Raw genomic sequence first — 26,321 nt, 5'->3', positions numbered from 1 at the left:
TATCGTCGGCCTCGACGGTTCGATTAATTATCGGGCGTTTTAGCCCACGACCAACCCTTTACGTGAAGTAAGATGGAGATTCAATAGAGGAAAAGACGAAGCGAAGCGGGAAAACAGTTCAACATCAAGCACATTTATTTCACGATGAACGGAAAGCACACATATACAATTACACCAAAAGCAAATGTAAAAGAAGAAGAAGCACAATATTACACAAAAAGCAAATGCAACAATGCAGATCTAACCGACTACCGAGCACACGGCCACACTTATACAGTTTTACTTCACAGACGGCGCCGACAACACATACACTCAAAGCAAAAGAAAAGGACCACCCTCAAGGATGAGGGGGGTAGGCGGGCCTGGGGCCGAGACCGCGTCGGGCCTACCCGTCTGATGATGAGCCGCAAAATGGCGCTGGCGCCCCGACTCCGCGGGCCTCGCTGGGACTGCCTGGTATGGGGTGGGAACGGGGCCCCCTTCTCGCACTATCTCAGCGCGGGGGGAAACAGGAGGGGGTTGTTGATGCTCGGGGGGGGGGTGGATATCTCCCTGTCTCGGGTCCCGCGACGAGCGTCTCCACCACGACCTCGGTCGCGCCGCCGGCCTCTCCCTCCGCAGCTCCCCGACTCCGACACGAGCACCCCCTCGACCGTCTTCGCCGCTGCCACCTCTCCACAGCTCCGTCCAACCGCCCTCTCCGTCTCCTCTCTTGACTCGTCCCAACTCTTCACTGGCTCCGAACTCTTAACTTGACTCCGAACTCTTGACTGCCTTGACTGACGAACGCAGCCCCTTATATGCCCCGTGGCCTCGCTCCTTCACCTTCGACCCTTTACCTCCGACCCTTCACCTCTAACTGGCTCCCCATTGCACCGAGGAAAAGTGGGCGTGAATGCTTTTTGATCCATGAATTTGCATATAGCGATATTACTCCAACGCACCTGGAGGCGGGGCCAAATCGCCCCACGCTCGCCGATAGGACGGAACAGAAGTGGGCGTGAGTCGTTTTTGATCCGTTTTCTTCGGAAAGGCCGGCGCTTTTGCACCCCTGCTCGGTGCGCGCCCTGCACGAGTCCAGTATCGGTGCCCACAAGCGGCGTGGGAATGACGGTGATGCGATGGTTGCGAGGGTGAGTTGTGACGGTAAAGGTCGTGGCTGTTGTTGTGAAGCGGCGTTGCGGTTGGTGGTTGTTGTGTGATGGCTGTTGAGACGTGGTTGGTGGTGGTAGTAATGGTGGCTGGTCCAAAATAAAGATAGTAAAAGAAAAACGGCTATCTAGAAGGGTCGCAGCCCGCATGAATGACATTTATTCCCTCGAAACAACGGGTTTGGGCCTAACTACACATATACTTACAGAGATATCTCACCTAAGGGACCTGAATGGTGGTTTGCGAATTTCGTCAACCACAACAATATGTTGGTGTTAGCAACTTTGGTTGAATATTCTTATGTGTTCCAGACAATTGTGTTGAATCAATTTTATACCTGGTGATTTGGAAGTGGGGTAGTCAATCCATTTTTACACTTTCTATTCCAGAACTGTAATTGAGAGGGGAGGCCATAGGGATGTGGGGGAAAGGGGAGAGGTGTGGAGAAGGAATGGGACGATAGGGTTTTTATTGAGGATTAAATATATTTTTATTATTCAATCAAGAAATGCTAACTTGATAAAATAATTAAATAGCCTCCTAATGTTTGGTTATAGGTTATTTAATTAATATCCATCCAGCTCACTTGAAAGTGAGACAGAGATGTATTTTTTGAGGATGGTCAAAAGGTTTTCCATTCCCCCCATCGACTTCAACATCACGCGTCGAATTGTGTCCCAATGAGTACCGCTCACACACAATGGAGGTTTCTTCACACCGCCGGGCCGACTTGCTTCGTCCCCTCTATGTGCCTCATCTTATGGACAGTCTATTCACCTCGGGACACAGAAACATCCACAGCAGGACGACGTCGCTGCAAGTCTTCCTTCACTCAATCAATCCTCCAGCTTGTGGCTTCCAAAAGTTCCCCCACTCTCCCCATTGGTGTCTTGTTTTCCTGCATTTTAAAATTTTAATCTCACCGTTCCAATTCCCTCTTTCAAGTTTTACATTGTTCAACAAAACATTGAGCGGCTGATATCTTTTCCCATTTCACTTCCAAGGCCACTTTGGGATTTCCCGACTGTGCATATTATTCTCTTCCTTGCAAACAATTATCACAAAGGTTTTGGAAAACCAAAATTTCTCAAACCCCCATTCAGCTTTATAATCGAACATTCCAACTCTTGCATGATGGATCATGTTTGTGTTTTGTCCGATCTACCTAAAGCTACATAATGGCAACAAGTGGATTTTCAAATGCAAAAAGCAGAAAGTGTTTCCCTTTCCCTCCCATACTTTTACTCCAATCTCGTAACATGCTCTCTGCCATGACTCCCATCTCCCCAACCCCTACACAATCTCTTTATTATGTCCGAGAAATTATCTTTTTTCCGAGAAATAAACCTTCCAATGTTGTCAACATACTGTATGCTTACAGCATATTACTCTGTCCACCAAACATCACATTGTAACTTCACTTGTAACAATCCAAACCACCAGGGTAGTTTTCATCCTGGCCATTCCAGAGATCCAAATTCAACTAAAATTTGATTGATGTTGGAGTGTTGTAAACATGGGAAGGATGGCCTCGAGCTTTGCACACTCTCCTCGAAGCTGTCTTGTCTGGGTTTGAATCCTGACCCAGCTATAGACTGTCATCCACGTGTTTCACAGGTAGGGTGATTCATCAAACTCAAACAAAAGGTGAGATCAGAACTAAAGGACTTCATTTGATACATCGAAAACCATTATTAAAGCCTTGAATGACATCAAACAGGGCACTAGAAAATATAAACCAAGGAAAAAAAAAATGCTACTCTTGAGGTGCAGCGACATTCAAATAATAGGTTTGTCATTCAAACAATGACAAGGTAACCAAATTAAATGCTAGGAACACTGCCCAGGTTTATGGAGGTGCCAAAGCCATTTGTTCCAAAGAACTTGAAAATTCCGTGTCGATGTCGAGTTTCTTCAGTCGGATTGAAAAGAATGAGCCGAGGGCTTAATCCACCAATGAAGAACATGACGAAAAGAAATAAACTACAAAATAGTGTACATTATATCACAAAATGTTTTAGGGCAGCCCTCAAAATAAATAAATAAATAAATAAATAAAAGGTTCTAATCAGCTTTTTACACAATCAAATTTAAACAAGAGATTTGGCCATCGGTCCCTCCAATTATTAGGGCATTCCTTAAACGAATCCAGCTCTCTGGCAATGGTCAACGTTATTAATGTACAGTATTATCGTGGGGGTGGCTGGCCTAAGTTAACCCCCTCAGACCCAAATTTGTGGTAGCCAGGCGGTTAACACCGACAACCTCTCGGGACGGCCGAGCAGTTCCTTATTAAGAGGAGGTGGACACGTTCATCAATGGTGATTTCAACACATGCTCGGAGGGCATGGCGGAGGGCAAGAGGAGTACGGCACAGGGCAGCACAAGGGGGTTTAATCCATGAACCTCACCACAAAGGGACGAAAACAATTTCTTCAAAATAACCACATTTAATGCACACACACAAATATTTACAAGACGATAAGGTAAAAGGAAATAATAACAAAAATAAATAAATAACTTCTACGGTCAAGGCTGCACACACAGACGCACAGACAAAGGGTGACAAAATGAAAAGAACCCCCCCCCCCCTTTTAAGTACAATGGTACTCAGCTTGGGCCAGAGCTGATCCCCGTCGAACCCGGAACGGAGGTGCCTCCACCAGCACGTGCACACGCAGGCAAAATGGTGCCGTCACTCGTAGCAGGGCAGATGTATGCCAGGCAATCCGCAAGAAGCTTTTCACACACGAAGGCTCCACATGTCCCAGCCTTCCTCTTCCAAATTTGCCAACTGTCTTGTGCAGTCCTCACACCGACCTCGTGTGTGTGTGCTCTGCCGAACTCCTGTCCTTTCCAGACGAAAGCCTTCCACAATCCAGCTGTGTGATGCGCCAGCCTCTCCTGTCTTTTCGATCACTCCCCTCTCTCGTGCCATGAAGTAGGAACCTCAAACACACTCTGCAATGCGCCCTATCCTCCTCCAGGACGTGGCCTTCTCGCCCCCAAACCCGGGAAGGCGGGGCTGCTCCTGTTTGTTGTCGTTTCAGGGACGTGTTTCCCAGTTTTACAGCCTGGCTTGCAATATAAAATATACCCATCAGAGATGGGGAATCCCCCGCCATTGAACCAGTCGGCCATCTTGGATCCGGCCACGCCAAAATCAATTGGGTTCTTCCTTTTCAGGTGGTCCATGTGTGACCCAAATTTCAAATCAGATATGGCGAACACTTTATGAGTTATCGCACTCACAGCTATAAATGGTGACGCCCAGCCAGCCGGACGGACGAACGGACAACCCGGGTGACAACAATATCCCCCTTCTGCCACGCGGTGGGGGATAAAAACAGGGAAATCACAGAGGGCAATCATGTACTGGGGGTCTTATTTTTATTCCCCAAGCTAATTAATACTGCACCAACCCTCGTGTGGTGACATGTAACACTTAAGGTCACAGATTCCCTAACTTAGTTCCATCGAGATATTTATACTCATCCATGGACCAAGCAACTCCACACAATGCTAAACTTCCTTATTAAATCATTCCATCGACCTCCAAAACCGTAACAGTATATTTATTTAATACACTGAATCAGCAATGGTATTAATGTATATTAATATTTATTACACTGGATCAGCATTGCTATTTATGTAACTTAATATTGTTGTGGGCCGGGGGTCGGTGGTGAGAACGACCGCGAGGTGGGGAAGTTTACACTGTCTAACACCAGTCTCCCCGGAATTATAGGCCGTCACTCCGGATAACTCCGAAGCCGGCGGGTCGATTAATCGACCGTGAAACGGCAATATCTCGACCGCGTGGCGTAGGGTTAATTGTCCAGATCACAATATACCTAAATAACCACGCAGTCTTGGCTACCGGGGATTCACGCCCTCGGCACGTCTCTCTCGAACCGGGTCACTCTACCGACTGTGGTAGAGTTCCAACTAGCGACTACCAACTCCGGTTCAGCTGCAGCCGAGCGGAAACTGCCAAAGCCGTGCCGGCTCGGATTAACGGATTATCGGGGTGAAACCCCGTCTGAACTCTGACCCGGACCATGCTGGACCAAATAAAGAAAGGACAGAAACGAGCTGGGAACATTTCTAATAATTTATTTACAATAAAAGACAAGGAGGCAAGACTTGAAGCGAATATGCAGAGCAGGAATTTACTCAATTCTACTTAAAGACGGGCCCACACGCAGTCACACACACAAAAGAAAAGAAACCCCGGAGTTTTTATTGGACCCTCCAGCCGATGAGAGAGACGAGCTGGGAGTCAGAGTTCGGATGGGCACCTGTGGGTCGTCGAAGGTCCCAGCCGCACGTGTGGGACTCGTGGCTCGTGGCGGCAGCCGCGTGGAGCAATCGGAGCTCCGGGGCGGAGATCAGGGTCGTGGACGGGACCCACCAAGGCTCCACGAACAGGCTGGTTCACTCACTCTCCAGCCCAACCACCGTCAACCAACTTGTCACCACTCAAGTACTCCAGATCTCCCAGCGCCAATGCCAACCACAACCGAGTCTGCTCGGGGATATATTGCTGTGGGCCAGGTATCGGCTGTGAGTACGACCGCTACTTGGAGCAGCAGAGTCGATTCCACCAAACACCCGGAATTCAGATCGTTACCCTCGGATAACTCCGAAGGTACGGGTCCCTTAAAGGACCGTGAATCGTCAATATATAATTCAACCACGTGGGACAGGGTTATTTGCCAATCTTCAAAATACCTAGAGACCCACGTGGCGAGCTACCGAGGAATCCACACCCTCGACAGAGCTCGAACGGGACGAGCCATAACCGTGCTCGACCTGTGCGTAACCCGAGTGGATGGCTGCCGAGGTCCCGTCGGTCCAAATGCACAACTACTCCAGCAACGGCCTTTTTAATTCTCCCAACACACACTGTGCTAAGCCAATGAAGGAAAGGACAGAAACAAGTTGAAACATTCAACAAGTGGATCTTTATTTACAATAGGAGGGGGGGGGGGGAGGAACACGGAAGAGCAGAGTTAAACCGACTAAGCAATGCAATCATGTACAGCAAAAAGCACTTAACAATTTCTACTTATAGACGGACCCACACACAGACGCACACCAAAGAGAAACTGACCCAAATGGTCTTTAATCGGCTCTCCAGCTGTGGAGGATAGTTCGAGTCAGGACGGCTGGCTACCTGGCCGCAAGCGCGGCTGGACATCCACAACTTCCCGGAGCTCCAGTCGCCAGAAGACGGACCAGAGCAGCCAGAAGCAGACCAGCGCCAGCGGCAAGACGAGACCCGAACGAAGACTCAGCGGCAAGATGAGACCAGCGCAGACTCAGCGGTAAGACGAGAGCAGAAGAACCAGCATAGACTCATTGCAGGACGAGACCAGAAGAACCGCGACAGGACGAGACCAGAAGAACCAGCGTAGACTCAGCGGCAGGACGAGACCAGAAGAACCAGTATGGACTCCCTCGAAGACCGCGCCATCCCATCTATATCTTCTTCACCCGGGGTCGGGGGGGGGGGCGTGTCTCACGCCACCGCGCCTCTTATCCGCCGGGGGAAATCGGTCGTCCACGTGATTGGTGGGGGGGGGCGTGTCGGGGCGTCACAGTGGACCGGCCCTCAAACAGGGAGAGGAATATGGTCCTGCGTGGGCTGTGCTCATTGGCCAACTGCCGGGGAACTCGCTCGCATCTCCCTGATTGGGCGAGAGAGGCCAGGCCCTTGTGAACTCCGCCCACCGCGAGCATTATGGCGTCAGAATGGAGCGAAGGTACTGTTGTTGGTGAAGGTGATGTAAAAATCCTATCTATCAGATAACTGCGCAGCGCACGTACACTCAATTCCCATTAGACATCGGGGATGGATTCTAACGAGAAGCACATACTTATCGAAATAACTAAGCTACGGGGACGGCTGTCTGTCTGTGTGCACAAGGCTTCCAAATTTGTAACACTATATCTCCTCCCACACAGGGAGGGGCCTTGGCGAAAATCATCTCTCTGTCCGTCCCTCATTGGCCTCTGGCCGCACCCTACCAGGTCGGAGCCGTGGCCCCTGTTCGGAGATCCCATATTCGCCACGTGGCTTCGCTCGCGGAGTAACAGGGTCAACGCTGAAAAAGCCATACAAGAACTATAAGCCGAGGACTGGAACTGCGAGCCCCCCACCCCCTCGGCAAGTCAAGGTACAAGCAGCCAACGGGTGGTGATGGCGTGTAATGGGCAGGTTGGGTCATGCAGATGGGATGGTTGTTGGTTGTTCGATGGCTTGTTGGAGGGTTCGTTGGATGTAAAACCTAACTAAAGACGTCACAACACACACATTTAATCCTCCTGCTAAACAAAAGGACGGGGTCCTGACTACACATGTACTTACCGGCATAACTAACTTTGGGACCTGCATGTTGAGTGCGCATGGTTTCCAATTTCATAACAATATTTATTACACTGGATCAGCAATGTTATGAATGTAAAATAATATTTATTACACTGGATCAGCAATGTTGTTCATGGGAATTAATATTTACTAGTACCTGACCATATGTGTGTGCCCATACGTACAAAAAAATAAATAAATAAATAAATAAAAACAAAACGTTAAAACCGCGAGCCAGAAACAAACACACAGGCCGTTCCTTCGCTCCTGCGTGCCCATACATGCGTGACCGTACGTGCAACCCCCCCCCCCACCAAAAAAAAAAAACTTTCAAACAACTCACAGGCCATTCCTTCGCTCTCGTAAACAACGACTGGATTGGGGCATTGTGTATATCTATAAATGCGCATAAGAAATCGAGAAATTATTAGAATACAGTATCACTATCCAGAAGTGGTGCATGCCCGTACGGAATGTTCACATGCATTCCACGAATTATCGCTTTCATTGAAGAAACAACTGCTGTGATACTTACACACACAGAGTTAATTAAAATCCAAATTAAAATCAAGTTTACCTCCCTGTCTTTGCCTGCCATGACATTCGCTGCCATTGACCATTGCCACTGCTACGCCACGGTAACTAAGGCACCGATCCCCATTGTGACCGGAACGGCACGTGACGTCATCGTCGGCTGGTCGCGCACCGGCCTACGCAGCAATGTGTCTTTTCATTGGTTGGTAAATAAATGGCCATAACTTGGGAACCACTTGTCCGATTAATATCAAGCCTTGAAAAGGTACATAATCAGGTCCCCCAGCAATATACCTGGCAAGTTTCAATTAGATCGGACCAGTGGTTGTCGAGAAACAGCGGACGGACACACACACACACACACACACACACACACACACACACACACACACACACACACACACACACACACACACACACACACACACACACACACACACACACACACACACACACACACACACACACACACACACACACACAGCTGGAATTATAGATAGATGACACTGGATCAGCAATGTTATTCATGAAATTAATATTTACTATGCTGGATCAGCAATCTTATTAATGTAAATTAATATTTATTACACTGAATCAGCAATGTTATTCGTGTAATTAATATTTATTACACCGGATCAGCAATATTAACAATATAAATTAATATTTATTACACTGAATCAGCAATGTTATTCATGTAAATTTATATTTATTGCACTGGATCAGCAATCTTATTAATGTAAATTAATATTTATTATGCTGGATCAGCAATGTTATTCATGTAAATTAATATTTATTATGCTGGATCAGCAATCTTATTAATGTAAATTAATATTTATTACGCTGGATCAGCAATCTTATTAATGTAAATTAATATTTATTACACTGAATCAGCAATGTTATTCGTGTAATTAATATTTATTACACCGGATCAGCAATATTAACAATATAAATTAATATTTATTACACTGAATCAGCAATGTTATTCATGTAAATTTATATTTATTGCACTGGATCAGCAATCTTATTAATGTAAATTAATATTTATTATGCTGGATCAGCAATGTTATTCATGTAAATTAATATTTATTATGCTGGATCAGCAATCTTATTAATGTAAATTAATATTTATTACGCTGGATCAGCAATCTTATTAATGTAAATTAATATTTATTACACTGAATCAGCAATGTTATTCATGCAATTAAGATTCATTACACTGGATCAGATATATTAACAATATAAATTAATATTTATTACACTGAATCAGCAATGTTATTAATGTAAATTTATATTTATTACACTGGATCAGCAATCTTATTAATGTAAATTAATATTTATTACACTGAATCAGCAATGTTATTAATGTAAATTAATATTTATTATGCTAGATCAGCAATGCTATTAATGTAAATTAATATTTATTACATGGGATTAGCAATGTTATAAATGTAAATTAATATTTATTACACTGGATTAGCAATCTTATTAATGTAAATTAATATTTATTATGCTGGATCAGCAATCTTATTAATGTAAATTAATATTTATTACACTGAATCAGCAATGTTATTCGTGTAATTAATATTTATTACACCGGATCAGCAATATTAACAATATAAATTATTATTTATTACACTGAATCAGCAATGTTATTCATGTAAATTTATATTTATTACACTGGATCAGCAATCTTATTAATGTAAATTAATATTTATTATGCTGGATCAGCAATGTTATTCATGTAAATTAATATTTATTATGCTGGATCAGCAGTCTTATTAATGTAAATTAATATTTTTAACACTGAATCAGCAATGTTTTTAATGTAAATTAATATTTATTACGCTGGATCAGCAGTTATTATTATTATTAATGTAAATTAATATTTATTACACCGGATCAGCAATATTAACAATTATCCCTGTGTCATAAGAGGCGACCAGGGTTGCGTCAGGAAGGGCATCCGGCGTAAAACATGTGCCAAATCACTACGCGGATCATACGGATGAACCGCTGTGGCGACCCCTAATGGGAGCAGCCGAAAGAAGAAGAAATCAGCAATATTAACAATATGAATTAATATTTATTCCACTGAATCAGCAATGTTATTCATGTAAATTTATATTTATTACACTGGATCAGCAATCTTATTCATGTAAATTAATATTTATTACACTGGATAAGCAAAGTTATTCATGTAAATTAATATTTATTACACTGGATAAGCAATGTTATTCATGTAAATTAATATTTATTTCACTGGATCAGCAACATTATGTAAATTAATATTTATTATACTGGATCAGCAATGCTATTAATGTAAATTAATATTTATTATGCTGGATCAGCAATGCTATTAATGTAAATTAATATTTATTACATGGGATTAGCAATGTTATGAATGGAAATTAATATTTATTACACTGGATCAGCAATCTTATTCATGTAAATTAATATTTATTTCACTGGATCAGCAATCTTATTCAAGTAAATTTATATTTATTGCACAATGTCATTAATGCAAATTAATATTTATGAGTACATGCCCGTACGTGCATGGCCATACGTGCAAAAAAAAAAAAAACTTTCAAACCGCGTGCCAGAAACAACAACCACACAGGCCGTTCCTTCGCTCTCGCATGCCCGTACGTGCGTGGCCATACGTGCATGGCCGTATGTGCAAACCCCCCCCCCAAAAAAAAACTTTCAAACAACCACACAGGCCGTTCCTTCGCTCTCGTAAACGACGACTGGATTGGGGCATTCTGTTTATCTATAAATGCGCATAAGAAATCGAGAAATTATTGGAATACAGTAAGTCATCACTATCCAGAAGTCCGTACCTTGTAACCCGTAATGGGGAACGCGGCTGAGGATCTCTTCCCCATTGGCCATGCCGATGCAGCAACGTGTCCTGTTATTGGTAACTTCATGGCACCCTTTCCCCATCGGCCACGCCTCCGCAACAACGTGTCCTGTTAGTGGTTTGGTAAATAAATGGCCATAACTTGGGAAGCACTTGTCCGATTAATATCAAACCTTGAAAAGGCACATACTCAGGTCCCCAGCAATATACCTGGCAAGTTTCAATTAGATCGGACCAGTGGTTGTCGAGAAACAGCAGTCACTCACACACACACACACACACACACACACACACACACACACACACACACACACACACACACACACACACACACACACACACACACACACACACACACACACACACACACACACACACACACACACACACACACACACACACTGCTGGAATTATAGATAGATTCCACTGAATCAGCAAAGTTATTTATGTAAATTTATATTTATGATGCTGGATCAGCAATGTTATTAATATAAATTAATATTTATTACATTGGATCAGCAATGTTATTCATGCTGCAGTCTTGAATTTTATATCGAAACCTGGTGCACTACAACTGTGGGACAGACGTATGACCTGAGAACCAAGGATTTCAGTTTGAATTCGCTGACAACTGAGCTCACGTAACGCAACACAGCCAAACAGTTTCATGAACTAGAAAGAAGCACAAGTTGAAAGCCGCGACGATAATTTTGCTTATGGGTGAGAAAGGCTATTACACTAGCCAGAGGAGAGGGTATTGTAGTTGGGTCCATTTATTTGTCTGTCTGTTTGTCCACACAGAACTCTAATGTTTTTCTCTGCAACCGCTTGTGGGATTGAGACGAAATTTTCACCATCGGTGCGACTACTACAAGGAAATTAGACACAGGTGGAGGCCATTCAGCCCATCATGCCTGAACAACATCAACAACACACAAATTTATCAACACAAGATCCAAATAAGAAAATGGAAAATTTATCATTTTTTAAAAAGTGTTTTTCACACAACACCCCTTGACGAGACCCCACCAAAAGCACTCCTGTACTTACCCTCTTGTCTTGCGACTTACAGATGTATCATGTTTTAATGATAATGATGATGTCATCGGTCACATTGTGTGGCAGCCATGTTGGAAAAATGGAAAAACTTTGTACCTCTATCTCTGAAACCACACCAAGGAAAAAATTGAAATAGTACACAGAAAGTACTCGTCATGGGGAATAAGTGTTTTTTTTATGATGTCAAAGGTGCCTTCGTTATGACATTATAATTGCATATGTGGAATGCTACATCTGATCAGTATGAAAGTTTTTGAGGGTCATCTCGGGATAAAATGATCCACAGAAGAAAAAAAAATGATAACGTCATCGGTCACGTGATTCAGCAGCCAGTTATTAAAAAAAAAAAAACCTTCTAAAATCTTCTTCTCTGAAGTAAGTGGCTGAATAGATCGAGGCAAAACTTTACACGTATGACCATCTATCCATGAGGAACAAAAGGTTCACCCATATGATGTCATAGGTCACAAGGTTTGGCAGCCATATTGGATTTACCCTAAAACCTATAAAAAAATCTTCTCCAGAACGGTGGACAGATTGGGGGAAAACTTAAAAAAATGTTCCCCAAGACATGGGTGTACAAGTTTGTTTATGAATATTTGATAGGTCACATGGCTTGGCAGCAATATTGGATTGAAGAAAAATATTAAATAATGTTTTCTCTGAAAATGCTTAATCAATCACCACAAAACTTCACAATTATGATCTAGTAGTGATGGGGAATACAAATTTGAAATTTCACCTTAATCGGATACATGATCTGGCAACCAGAATTACTTATTTTTTTGATCTGGGTTATTATTATTATTTTTTTTTTGCATAAGGATTACTTGGCTGTGCCTGGATGGGTTTAAGGGTATCTGGATCGTATCCAGGTTCCTCCTGATGACTTCATTTTGATTTTTTTCTTGTCCGGGTTCCTTCTGATTACTCCAATGCAGGACTGTACCTATTTGGTCTTCCATTTGATTTGAATTGAATTAATTTTAATCGCATAAATTTAATTGAATAATAACGAAAAAACACGTCATGGGTCAGGTGTCCAATCAAAGTGGGGTTGCATCAAAGTGGGACGTGTTGGTACCCGGTCATCACTTTAATATTTATTGCACTGTATTTAATATTGATTTGAATTGAATTGATTTTAAACCCATTCTAAATTCAATTGAAAAATAATTTTAAAAAACGTCATGGGTCAGGGCCAGGTGTCCAATCAAAGAGGGGTTGCATCAAAGCGGGACGTTTTGGTACCCGGTCATCACTTCAATTTTTATTACACTGGATTTAATATTGATTTGAATTGAATTTATTTTAATCCCATTCTAAATTCAATTGAAAAAAAAAACAACAAAAAAACACGTCATGGGTCAGGGTCAGGTGTCCAATCAAAGCGAGGTTGCATCAAAGTGGGACGTTGTCTTGGTTCCCGGTCATCACTTTAATATTTATTACACTGGATTTATTACATGAACAGCAGTTATAAAGTGGCAGTTCTAATTATGTCTCTTGTTAATTAAGTAACACACCAGTACATAAACACCACAAAAAAGTCCTGGCGAGGGTCTGCAATCTCAGATTGATCTTTTTCTTGTTTTTAACATTGTAGAAGTTTCGATCAGGGTCAAGTTTAGTTTAAAAAGGAGATTAGACATTCACACTTTTGAGTGAAACAAAGTGAACTAAATGACTAATAGTCACATGGTGTGTGTAAAACCGAGAGGAAATGAATCACATTTTGTGAACGAGAGATTAAAGAGACTACAATGTGGAAAGTTCAAAATTTAATTGACACTTTCAAGAATCTAGAGGTGAACTGAAGTACACCACAGGTATTGTAGACAACAGAAAGAAAAGTTTTGTGGGGAAGAACTGTGCAAAGTTGCCCCTTGAAAATGAAGTGGCAAGGCCAAAAAGTGAGGCCTAACGATAGGGTTGGAAGGTGTGGAGGACTGCCGGCTCTGTGTGACCAAAGCTGGCTAGAGACTGTGGGGCAACATAGACGGTTTGGGCGGTAAGGTAGGCCTGTGGACCTGGAGCCATGACTGCAGCTGCAACAGCTGGGGTCGTGTAGCCTCCTGGCGATGCAGCTGCAAATGTGGGCTGTGAATTGAAACCTGGCAAATACAGTATCAAGTTAGGTCAATACCCGTAGAACAGTACAAACATACACACAAATCCACAAAATATACATTTTACTATTTCACAAACTTTAATAATTGTACTCTGCCACCACTAAATGAGTTGGAAGTTTCACAGAACGTTTTTTTCAGTCGAGGAAAAAGTGTGATGAGTGGTCAGAAATGGACAACTTCAGGTTTCTGCAACTTTGCATTGTTAAATTCATCTACATTCTGTCTGTGAAAATTTTAGAGTGTACTTATTCATGAACATTGCTCCCAAACATGACGTTTGAGCTGTGGCATTAGGAAGTCTGCCTGAGAAGTGACCGATACAACATTATTATGCTTCACCACTATTTATATCATTTATTCTTGGTGATGCCAGATGATATCAGTGACTTGCTATAGGTATTATGTAAAGCTGACTAACCTGTTTCATGGTCGGGTTGTCGGCGAGTTCACCGCCTTCTCAACCAGGTTTCCTGGTGAGGAGGGTGTATGGATATGGACACCCAACAGGATTAGAAACAAAACCTGTCAAAGTGTGGAGGAGCTCCTTGTGAGCCAACGGCCATCCATATGTGGCACCCAACTGTATCTGTGGACGTCCTCCTGCAGTTGGGTACCTCTCTCAAGGAGGTTGGTGGCAGGATTTGCAAGCTGGCCACCGTAAAACACTTCATTCCGCAAAACACACAAAAAAACGCAAAGAAAACTGAAAACCCACTCTGTGGGAATACTTCATGTGCAACTGCCCTTCACAGGGCAGCTCACCATATGAAGGGATTGGGGTTCAGCCTTCGGGACCACCGTTCTTTGATGACAGGAGGAAAAGAACGGGTAACCTTCCAGGGTCAGATAACGGTGGTGTGTGTCGGGCTGGTGCTGAGGTGTCGTCCACCAGATGGCAGGCTGTCACGGGTTAACCTCAGGCAGTACCCTTTGGGTGGGTGCCTGCAATGTCCGATCCCGAAGAGAGGATGATCACCTGTCTGTAATTATCTGAGCTCCAGCATTTGGACATCAGTATTGCAGCACTCTCTCAGGTTCGCAGACCGGTTAGTGGTGAGATCAAGGAGGGTGGTTACTCCTACTACAAGTATGGTCACTCTGATGGTTACCATACCCAAGGGGATGCTGTGGCTGTGTCCATTAAGCTGACTCCAATGACAATTGAGGTAACACCGGTCAACTAGCGTATTATGAGATGAAGGATTCGTCACTCTTTGGGAGTCATTTTCCTGATCTCTGTATGTGCTCTGACTGAGGCGAGTGATCTCACCATGAAGGACGCATTCTTTGCAACGCTCGAGTCTGTGGTTGGTCAGTGCCCCAGGCGAGATACTTTTCTCGTCTTGGGGGATTTCAATTCATACACTGGAACTGAAAGGAATGGTTGTGAGACAAGTGTTGGCCCCCATGGGTCTATAACTGTGAACCAGAATAGCACCAAGTTCCTTGACTTTGCAAGAAGTCATGGCCTTAGGTTGGCTGCTTCATGGTTTCAGCACCCACAAGCTCATCGCTGGACTTGGTATTCCAATACTGTTGGTGTGGCAAAGGAAACTGACCATGTAGTCGTTGATGGGTGCTGGAGGATGATTCAGAACTGCAAGGTCTTCTAGAATGCAAAATTCCTCAATACCACAGGCTTATTGAAGCAACTCTGAAGTTGCAGCTTAAATCCAGGAGAATGGTACCATCTCAGCCTACGCTGGATGTTGGCAAGCTCAAGGATGAGAGGGCAGCTGAGGAGTTTGCGAACCGGCCGAGTGGGGATTTGGGAGGGTCTGGGTGTTTTGTGGTTGTGGAGTTGTGGAGTGTTTTCAAGATGACCATCCTTGATGTTGCTGGCGCATGTCTTGGAACACACCGTCAGGCGAAGATTTTTTTTTTTTTTTTTGGAACCCACCGTCAGCCCACCAAATTTTTCCCCCAAGTTGACACTGGATACCATTGGCCGGAGTGGCAGGGCCAGACTTCATGATAGAGCTGTGCTGTTCAGGAAGTTGAGGCATAAAACCATACATGCGCTGAGGGTGGATAAGGAGGCTGATATGTAAGGAATCTGTGAAGGGGAGGAGCATCACCTGTGGTCAAGTGATTCTCATCCTGCCGACAGAGGAATTTGTGCATTGCGTTTCTCCAAGCCCATTTCTCAGTGTGCTGCAGCTAGAGCAGAGGGTGGTGGCATCCTGGGATCTGTGGCATCCATTTTGAACTCCTCAATGCTGGAGGAAATGCTACACTCTTGTCGTTGCATGCAGTTCTGTACTCTCTGTGGAACACAGGCATCATCCCAACTGACTGGAGGAGGGGCCTTGCTGTGCCTCTCTGAAAAGGGAATAGTGATCGCCAGGACTGCAAAAGCTACCGAGGGGTGACGCGGCTCTCAGTGCTGGGCAAGGTCTTTCCTTGGATAATTCTTGAAAGGGTTCCACACCATCTGCTTGAGCACCAGCACCCAGAGCATTCAGGTCAGGTCAGGTATGGGAGCATGCACCAGAGCAGCGCGTCGCTGCGTCCACTTTCCGCCGGTACTCCAGGGGCCTCCGTCTGGCCATCCCCCAGGCAGATGCCTGGCCCATCCCCATCTCCTTGAGATGCCGATCAACCTGCTGCAACCACGAGGCATGTGGTCGGCCCATTGGCCTCCTCCACTCACAAGGCTCCCTCACTGAAAGAATCTGGTGAGCAGGATCAGCGTCAAGAAAACGAGCCACATGTCCATACAGCCGCAGCTGACGCTCACGGACTATGCAGGTAACAAATCTCATTTGAGTCCCTCTCAGCAACCGCTCGTTGGACACAAAATCCGACCAGCGATAGCCAAGGATTCTCCGAAGAGACCTGGTTCCAAAGGAATTAAGTCTCCATCTCAGATCCTTGGTCAGAGTCCAAGTTTCGCATCCATAGAGCAAGACTGGAAGCAGCAAGGACCTGAAGACTCGGACTTTCGTCCTCCTGCACAGGTACCGGCAGCGCCACACCCCATTATCGAGTGAATCCATGACTCCCCAGGCCCGACCCAGACTTATACAGACCTCTGACTCACAGCCAGCAAAGACATGAATATCACTGCCAAGGTAAGTGAATTTCTCCACCACCTCAACATCCTCACCACAAACAGACACAGACAGGACAGCAACATCCATGACGTCATTGAAAGTCTGGATCTTAGTTTTGACCCACGAAGCCCGTAATCCCAGTGGCTCCGACTCCTCATTCAGCACCTGGAGGGCCCCAAAAGGATTTCTAAAGTCTCCGTAAAGATGACTGCATCATCTGCAAAATCAAGGTCAGAGATCTTGACATTCCCAAACGATGCACCGCAGCTTGATCTCTCCGACATCCTCCCTCAAATCCAGTCCAAACAAGTGCTGAAAAGTGTGGGGGCCAGTACACACCCCTGATGAACTCCAGTAACACCTGGAAATAAGTCAGAGATGGTATCACCACATCTCACAGCACTCTCCGTCCCAGAGTGGAGTTCAGACATCAGATCGATCAGTTTTGGTGGCACCACACGAAGACCAATACTCCTCCAGAGGGCATCCCAATTCACTGAATCAAACACTTTACAGAGATAAAAAAGCTGCAAGCAGCCCCTGCCGAAACTCTCGTCTGCGTTCGGTGAGGACCCGAAGAGCAAGGATACAGTCAATTGTTGACCTCTTTGGTGTAAAGCCTGACTGCTCTGGACGCTGGTGCTCAAGCAGATGGTGGCGAACCCTGTCAATAATTATCCGAGCAAAGACCTTGCCCGGCACTGAGTGCAGCGTCTCCCCTCGGTAGTTGCTGCAGTCTTGGCGATCACCCTTCCCTTTCCAGAGAGGGGCAACAAGGCCCCTCTTCCAGGCAGATGGGATGATGCCTGTGTTCCAAGCAGAGCACAGAACTGCATGCAACGACACGAGTGTCGCATTTCCACCAGCCTTGAGAAGTTCAGCATGGATGCCACAAATCCCTGGAGCTTCACCACATTTCAACCGGTTCACCGTAGTCTGTGTTTCCACAAACGAAGGTGAACCACAGTTGATTGGAGGGTCAGCAACAGGGATTGTAACACCCTTGATGTGTAACTCGACAGCTGGTAGATCAGCCTGGTACAACTGCTCAAAGTAACCAGCCCAGTGGGCCTTCACTTCGGACTCCTCTGTCAAGAGCCTACCACCCTCTGCTCGAGCTGGAGTACACCGAGGGATGGGCTTGGATGAACGCAATGCGCGAATTCCCCTGTAAGCAGGGCGAGATTCACTTGACCACAGGTGATGCTCTACCCCCTCACAGATTCCTCGCACATAGGCCTCCTTGTCCACCTTTAACGCACGTACAGTTTTACGCCTCAGCTCCCTGAACAGCTCAGCTCTGCCATTCAGCCTGGCCCTGCCACTCTGGTCAATGGTATCCAGTGTCCCTTGAGAGACATATTCTTCAAAATTCAAATTTGCTTGGATGATTCTTGAAAGGGTTCCCCACCATCTGCTTGAGCACCAGCACCCAGAGCATTCAGGCTTTACAGCAGAGGCCAATGATTGACCATATTTTTGCTTTTCGGATCCTCACCGAACGCAGTCAAGTGTTTCGGCAAGGGCTGCTCGTAGTCTACGTTGATCTCCGCAAAGTGTTTGATTCAGTGATTCTCACTCTTTGTGGGGTGACACCAAAACTGATCAATTTTATTTCTGAATCTTCCTCTGGTATTGAGAGTGCTGTGAGGTGTGGTGGTTGCATCTCCGACCTATTTCCAGTTGTTACTGGAGTTTGTCAGGGGTGTGTATTGTCCCCCACACTTTTCAGTGCTTGCATGGACTGGATTCTTGGGAGGATGTCATCGAGATCAAGTTGCAATACATCATTTGGAATGTCCAGATTTCTCACCTTGATTTCACAGATGATTCAGTCATCTTTGTGGAGATGCTGGATATCCTTATGGGGGCCCTTGAGGAACTGAATGGGGAGTCTGAGCCACTGGGACTATGGGTTTCCTGGGTCAAAACAAAGATCGAGGCTTTCAATGACATCTTGGATGCTGCCATCTTGTTTGTACCTGTTTGTGGTGAGGATGTTGAGGTCACGGAGAGATTCACTTTCCTTGGCAGTGATATTCATGTCTCCGCTGGCTGTGAGCCAAAGGTCAATAGACATCTGGGTCGGGCCTGGGGAGTCATGGATTCACTGGATCATGGGGTGTGGCATTGTCTGTACCTGTGCAGGACCACGAAAGTCCGAGTCTTCAGATCCTTGGTGCTTCCAGTCTTGCTCTACGGACGGGAGGCTTGGACTCTGACCAGATATCTGAGATGGAGATTTAACTCCTTCAGTTCCAGTCTCTTCGTAGACTCCTTGGCTATCACTGGTCAGACTTCGTGTCCAACGAGCAGTTGCTGAGAAAGACTCAGATGACATTTGTTACTTGTATAGTCCATGTGTGTCACCTCTGGCTCTGGCTGAATGGTCATGTGGCTGATTTTCCTGATGCTCATTTTGCTTACCAGATTTTCTTAGCGAGGGAGCCTAGTGAGTGGAGTTGGCCAACAGCCTACCACGTGTCTTGTGATTGCAAGTAGGTTGATCGGCATCTCAAGGAGATGAGGATGGGCCAGGCATTTGCCTGGGGGATGGCCAAATGGAGGCCCCTGTTGTACCAGTGGAAAGTGGACGTGACGATGCGCTGCTCCGGCATATCCTCCCACACCTGACCTGACTACTTATGTGTTTGGCATCAATGGATGATATATCACTGGAAAGCTGATATCATCAAGAGTCATGTTGGGGCAGTTTCATAAATGTTCATAAAGTTACAGTGCAGAATACTGCGAACAAAGATGTTGTTGCATGCATGATTTCAACAGCTGAATTCTCTATCAGTGGTCACATGGTGCGAAACATTAATATATTAACCACTGCTGGCACCGGCCACTGTGTGAGGGTTTAGGTGTGTTTGCCTTGTGAAGATTTTCGGAAAGGTTTCTTCACTGAAGGTATACAGGGAGAGGAATGGCACAGGTTGATGACTGTTTACTTTACTTCTACTTTTTCTTTTGTATGCAGTACAAGAAGTAGTATGCAACCGAGTACCTTCATTGCTGGGGGCACAGCTGTGCTGTTGATCGAACACACTTGCTGTAGGTTTAGGCAGGAATTTGTCATCGATCCATGCTGCCGGCGATAACTCGCCGATTCTTCGCAAAGGACACAATGGGATATAACGTCTACCAACTAACGGCAGTAGCCAGGACACCCAATTTAACATCCATCCATGGGAGGCACACACACTGATGTGAGACACCAACCTGTGAGACCTCCACCCTCAACCTGTGAGACACCGACCGGGATGACAGTTTGAAGCTGGGCCAAGACTATAACCCAGGTTCGTCAGCTCAGAGGTGAGTGTGTGCACCTCCAGGCTATCCTGTCAGTCCTATTTCTTTGCTGATGCTTCACCATCTGACAAGGAATGTAGCAATGAGAAGACCAATACTGATGAAATGACTGATTTTCATCGTGTTTCGAATATAAATTCTGATCTCACCGACACAAACAAAACTACTGGGTCTGTCATACATACAGTGCGTAGAGAAAGTCGACATCCACTTTCAAATTTTTCACCTTTTATTGCCTTTATAGCCTGGAATTGAATTGCATTAAACCAGACTTTTTCAACCATAATTTACACATCGTAACCCATAACATCCAAGTGAAAAACAAATTCGAAAAAATTTCAGAAAATTTATTTAAAATACAAAACTAGAATATCTTGGTTGGATAAGTGTCCATCCCCCTGAGTTAATTCTTCATCAAAGCACTTTTGACAGCAATTACAGCTGTGAGTCTGTTTGGATCGGTCTCTACCAACTTTGTGCACCTTGATTGGGCAATATTTTCCCATTCTTCAAAACAAAACTGTTCAAGCTCAGTCAAGATGCATGGGGAGCATTGATGGACAGCAATCTTAAAGCCATGCCACAGATTTAGGTCAAGGCTTTGACTGGGTCACTCAAGGACATTTATCTTTTTGTTCCTTCGCCACTCCAGTGGTGTGCTTCGTGTCGTTGATATACTGAAAGGTGAACTTCCATCCCAATTTCAGTTTTCTTGAAGAGGGCAGCAGGTTTTCCTCTTGGATTTTTCTTTATTTTGCTCCATCCATTTTCCCTTATATCTTGACAAGTGCCCTGGTCCCTGCTGATGAGAAACATCCCCATGACATGATGCTGCCAACATCATGCTTCACAGTAGGGATGGTGTTCTTTGGGTGATGTGCTGTGTTGAGTTTGCACCAAACGTAACATTTTGCATTTACACCAAAAACTTTTTGCCACATGGCTTCAAAATCTCCAGTGGTTTTTTTGCATCCTTCAAATGGGACGCAAGGTGCAGTTTTTTGAGTCATGGCTTTCTTCTTGCCACCCGACTGTACAGGCCAGATTTGTAGAGTGCTTGGGATATTGTTAACACATGCACACAGTGACCAATCTTTGCCATAAAGGCATGTAGCTCTTTCAAAGTTGCCATTGGCCTCTCGGTGGCCCTCTGATCAGTCTCCTCCTTGCTTGGTCATCCAGTTCGGAGGGACGACCTGATCGAGGCAGGGTCTTGCTGGTTCCATGTGCCTTCCACTTCTTAATGATTGTCGTGACTGTGCTCCAAGGGATATTCAAGGCCTTTGGAATATTTTTATAACCATCCCCTGATCTGTGTCTTTCCACAACTTTATCCTGGAGGTCTTTTGAAAGCTCCTTGGTGCTCATGATTGAGTCTTTGCTGTTAAGTGCACCACCCAGCAGAGGAAACCAACAGGAACAGCTGATTTTATTCCAACAAAAATAATGAGAATTACTGCAATTTAACACAGGTGGAGGTCAATGAATTTGGTGTATGATTTTGAAGGTGATTGGTTACACCTGAGCTAATTTACAATTTATATTATAAGAGGGGTGGACATTTATCCAACCAAGATATTCTCGTTTTGTATTTTTAATTAGTTTTCTGAAATTTTTAGAATTTGTTTTCTTACTTGGAAGTTGTGGTTTATGATGAAAAAATAATGGTGGAAAAAGTCTGATTTAATGTAATTTAATTCCAGGCTATAAGGCAACAAAAGGTGAAATTTTTGAAAGGGGATGTAGACTTTCTATTGGCACTGTAGCGGTGAGGAAGAATTTAACGATGGAGGTTTTTACTACCAAGTCTTTTGTGTTAATTTAAAGATAATGAATAAAAATAATAAAATTTGACATGACAAGGAGTGAAACATTATATTGATCACTTTATGGCAAGCATTGAAATAAAATAAATACTAGTTTGAGTTAGTTAAGGATTACATTACACAAACAGAACCATTCATTTACCTCCACCACAGAAGGTGTACAGAAGATATGTTTTTACCACTCTTTGTGTCTGTGAGCAGGATATCTCAAATAGTTGTGGATGGATTCAGCCAAAATTTGGTTGATAGGTTGGGTGTGTGACAAGGAACAAGTGATTCGATTTTGATGAAGATCTGGATCCAGATCTGAAAAGTTTTTTAAAGTGATTCTTCACCATTGAGAGATCGGGCCAAAAGCGACATATCGCACGATATCTCAAAAAGTCGTGGACGGATTCAGAGGAAACTTGAACGAGTTTGTTAGGTGACAATAACAAGGCGATTAGATTTTGGTTCAGGTCCGGATTTAGATTCAGCTCATCCGTGGGATACAAAAGGTAAACAGTTCAGTCTGGTCGAGGTATGCGCTTTACCAAGCGCCTGTTCCCATTTCACCTGCAGTAATTGAAATTAAAGGAGTGATATGTATCTTAGAAATAATAGAAAAAGGGAGTCTATCTGCCATTATGTCCAGTAACTACATCAAGACTATTGGGCAGATAGACAACAAATTTTCAGGGAATATTCAGAGGGTTCCTCTTAAGGTTTTCCATGAAATATTTTCAAAAAAATTTTTTTTAAATATTTTGAAAATTATTTTTGACCATTTCTATTTATTAGCATTTCTCAAGGGTATCTTGATTTGGGTTATTTCTCCATTGTGGTGGACCAGTCCCATCACATTGTCCGGTAACGACTCCGAAACCAAGTTTTTGGCCCTATCTCTCAATTCTCAATGGTGAAGAATCGCTTTTTAAAATTCTTGCATCTGGTTCTAGAGCCAGAACTTCACTAAAATCTAATCAATTTATCCTTGTCACACACCCAACCTGTCCACCAAATTTCATCCAAATCCATCGACAACCTTTTGAGATACCCTGCTCATGGAGACAAACAGAGAAAGGTGAAAACATAACCTCCACCCACCTTCAGTGGTGAAGGTAAAAAGGTGTAAAGCCAATCAGCGTAAATAGAGACCTATTAGCTTACTTAAATTAATCATCAAATCATGGAATCCATCATTACAGTTGAAGTAAAATCATTCTTTTTCTCAAAAGGCCTCATCTCAGATCATGAATTCAGATTCAGACCTGGTCACTCTACCTTGGACATGCTGCTTATATTCTCCCAAAAATGGAGACGACCTCAATGTCAGATAAGAGATCAGGACCGTCTCTCAAGACATTCGTTCTCCACTCATTCATTCATCTTTCTCCACACCTCCACTCATTCATTTCTCTTTTGTCCCACCTGTGGAACCAACTTCCACATTTTCTTCAATCTCATTCTTCCCTCGAGGTCTTTTCGACAGCTGTTCACCAACACAAATCATCCCCAATCCAAAACCTTGATCTTTAAAACACCCATGAAACCACTTACCGCTCATCCCTTGCCGCATCCCTTATTTGTTCAAGTCTCCCTCTATTTTGTCCTACAACCCTGCTCTTGGTGTCTCCCCCCCCCTTCCTCGACTGTTCATGTTGCTCTGTTGCATCGTGATCCGTACAAATGACAGTTGCCAAGGTAATCTTGTAGAATTGGGGGCAAAACCAGCATCAAGCTGTCTTAGATCGATGTTCCTCACAACTCGAGAATTGCACATGATGTCATCATGTGGTCAGTTTCATTCCAAAGCTTATTTCCTGCAGGTTGATTAAAGTTGGACAACTCAACAGTGAATTTTTGGCAACCGTCAGTGGGTGTGGTGGCGGGTCACAATATCGTTCAATGTTAATTACAAGGATATGATGCGAGAAACAAGAACAAGTGAAAGAGTCGTCCAGTCCAAAAAATAAATGGGTCGGTGGGTGAGAAACTCGAGTTGAACTGCATTCTGACCGACAGTCGAGTTCTCTACCACTGCAACCAAAACAAAAATAAAAATTCAAAGGTGTCCTAAGAATGTTAGGCCTGAAGAGTTGCAGCGTAGAATCTACAATTATTACATCGGGAAAGCTCAAAAGGGGCTGTGAGTGTTTTCGTTGATTTATTAGGGCACATTAACAGAACATTTTTGTTAATTTAAACACCATTACCACCGTTCTCTTTCTCAAAGGGATAATTCAAATTAAGAACAAACAAACGAACACAATAATACTTTCATATCACAAACGATAGATACAATATACAGTACAATAAAATTAAAAAATAATATCCTTGTTACAGCATGATGCCAGGACATTTTACTCTGTTAAGTCGTTTCCATAATTCCATGAGCCTCTGGTTATTTTACTTATGGTGTATACAATGCCATCAGAAAGTATTCACAGCCCTCAACTTTTTCACATTTTGTTGTGTTTCAGCCTGAATTTAAAATAGTTTAAATTTAAATATTGTCACCGATCTACACAAAATAGTCTGTAATGCAAAGTTAAAACATGTTTTTAGAATATTTCCTTATAAATCAATAAATAATGAAAAGCTGAAATGTTTTGCATCAATAAGTATTCAACCAGTTTGCTCTGACACTCCAAATTGAGCTCAGATGCATCCATTTTCCTTTGATCATTTGTGAGATGTCTCGACAACTTGATTGGAGTCCACCTGTGGCCAATTCAATTGATTGGCCATGATTTAGAAAGAAACACACCTTTCGATATTAGGTCCCACAGTTGAAGGTACATGTCAGCACAGAAACTCCAGCATGAAGTCCAAGGAACTGTCCGTAGAACTTCGAGATAGAATTGTGAGGAGGCATAGATCAGGGGAAGGGGATAAAACTATTTCTAGTGTGTTAAAAGTTCCCAAGAGCACAGTGAGCTTCATCATTAGGAAATGGAAAGAAGAGGGAACAACTCAGACTCCCCCTAGAGCTGGCCGTCTGACCAAACTGAGCAAGTGGGCAACAAGGCCCTTGGTCAGGGAGGTGACCAAGAACCCATTGACCACTCTGACAGAACTACAGAGTTCTTTGGCTGAAAAGGGAGAACCTGCCGGAAGGACAACAATCTCTGCAGCACTTAACAAATCTAGGGTTTACGAGACAATCCATGAACCCGTTGGGTTCCCGTTGTGACAGCGGTTGATAAAAAATCATTTCAAAAAAAAGAAGAAGAAGAAAAAAGATAGCTCCAGCGAACTATACCGCTGAGGTTGTTTGAATTGATCAACTTCTCCCAAAGAGTACTTGACTGAATCGGGAATTGATTTTTTAATATTTTTTTTCGTTGCCCAATTTGAATGAAACAATACTGCACACCGCAGGCAAATGGTGAGTAAGGTGGCCCAAAATGTTTGCGCTATTGTATACCGTTTTGGCTGTATTTCGGGAACATACATACATACAAGATGAGAGTTTCAGTAATATACAGATGGGAGAGTGACCAGCCAGAAGCCACTCCTGAGAAAAAGGCACGTGAGAGAATGCCTGGAGTTTGCAAAAAGGCACGTGAAGGACTCTGAGAGCATGAGATAAAATATTCTGTGGTCTGATGAGATGAAAATTCAACTCTTTGGCCTGAATGCAAAGTGCGATGTCTGACAAAACCGAGCACAGCTCATCACCCATCTAATACCATCCATACCGTGAAGCATGGTGATGGCAGCAACATCATGCTATGGGGATACTTTTCAACAGCAGGGACTGGGAGACTTGGGGTAGAGGGAACAATGAATGGAGCCAAATACAGGCAAATCCTTGAGGAGAACCTGCTTCAGAGTGTAAAAGATCTGAGACTGCAGTGAAGATTTACGTTCAAACGGGACAATGACCCCAAGCATGCAGCCAAAGCAACACTGGAATGGCTTCAGAACAAGAACGTGAAAGTACTTGAGTGGCCCAGCCAAAGCCCAGACTTGAATCCCATTGGGAATCTGTGAAAAGACTTGAAGATTGCTGTTCACCGA

At 44.0% G+C, this 26,321-nt stretch overlaps 1 protein-coding gene across 2 annotated transcripts in view; it reads right to left on the bottom strand.

Annotated features, from left to right (window-relative positions):
- Positions 1-13,385: 13,385 nt before the first annotated feature.
- Positions 13,386-26,321, bottom strand: part of LOC147035909 (spermatid perinuclear RNA-binding protein-like) — a 178,853-nt gene continuing 165,917 nt past the window's right edge. For both annotated transcript variants that reach the window (XM_085848024.1, XM_085848015.1), the window contains one exon: positions 13,386-14,098. In XM_085848024.1, the coding sequence (XP_085704150.1) occupies positions 13,905-14,098 (194 nt within the window). In that variant the 3' untranslated portion in view covers positions 13,386-13,904. The remainder of the gene's footprint in view (positions 14,099-26,321) is intronic.

The sequence above is a fragment of the Eptatretus burgeri genome, chromosome 1 (genome assembly GCF_056783735.1).
Source record: "Eptatretus burgeri isolate ZD-2024b chromosome 1, Ebu_testis_v1, whole genome shotgun sequence".
Lineage (NCBI taxonomy): Eukaryota > Metazoa > Chordata > Myxini > Myxiniformes > Myxinidae > Eptatretus > Eptatretus burgeri.
The sequence above is the reverse complement of the archived record's forward strand: the minus strand, read 5'-3'. Positions and strand labels throughout refer to the sequence as shown.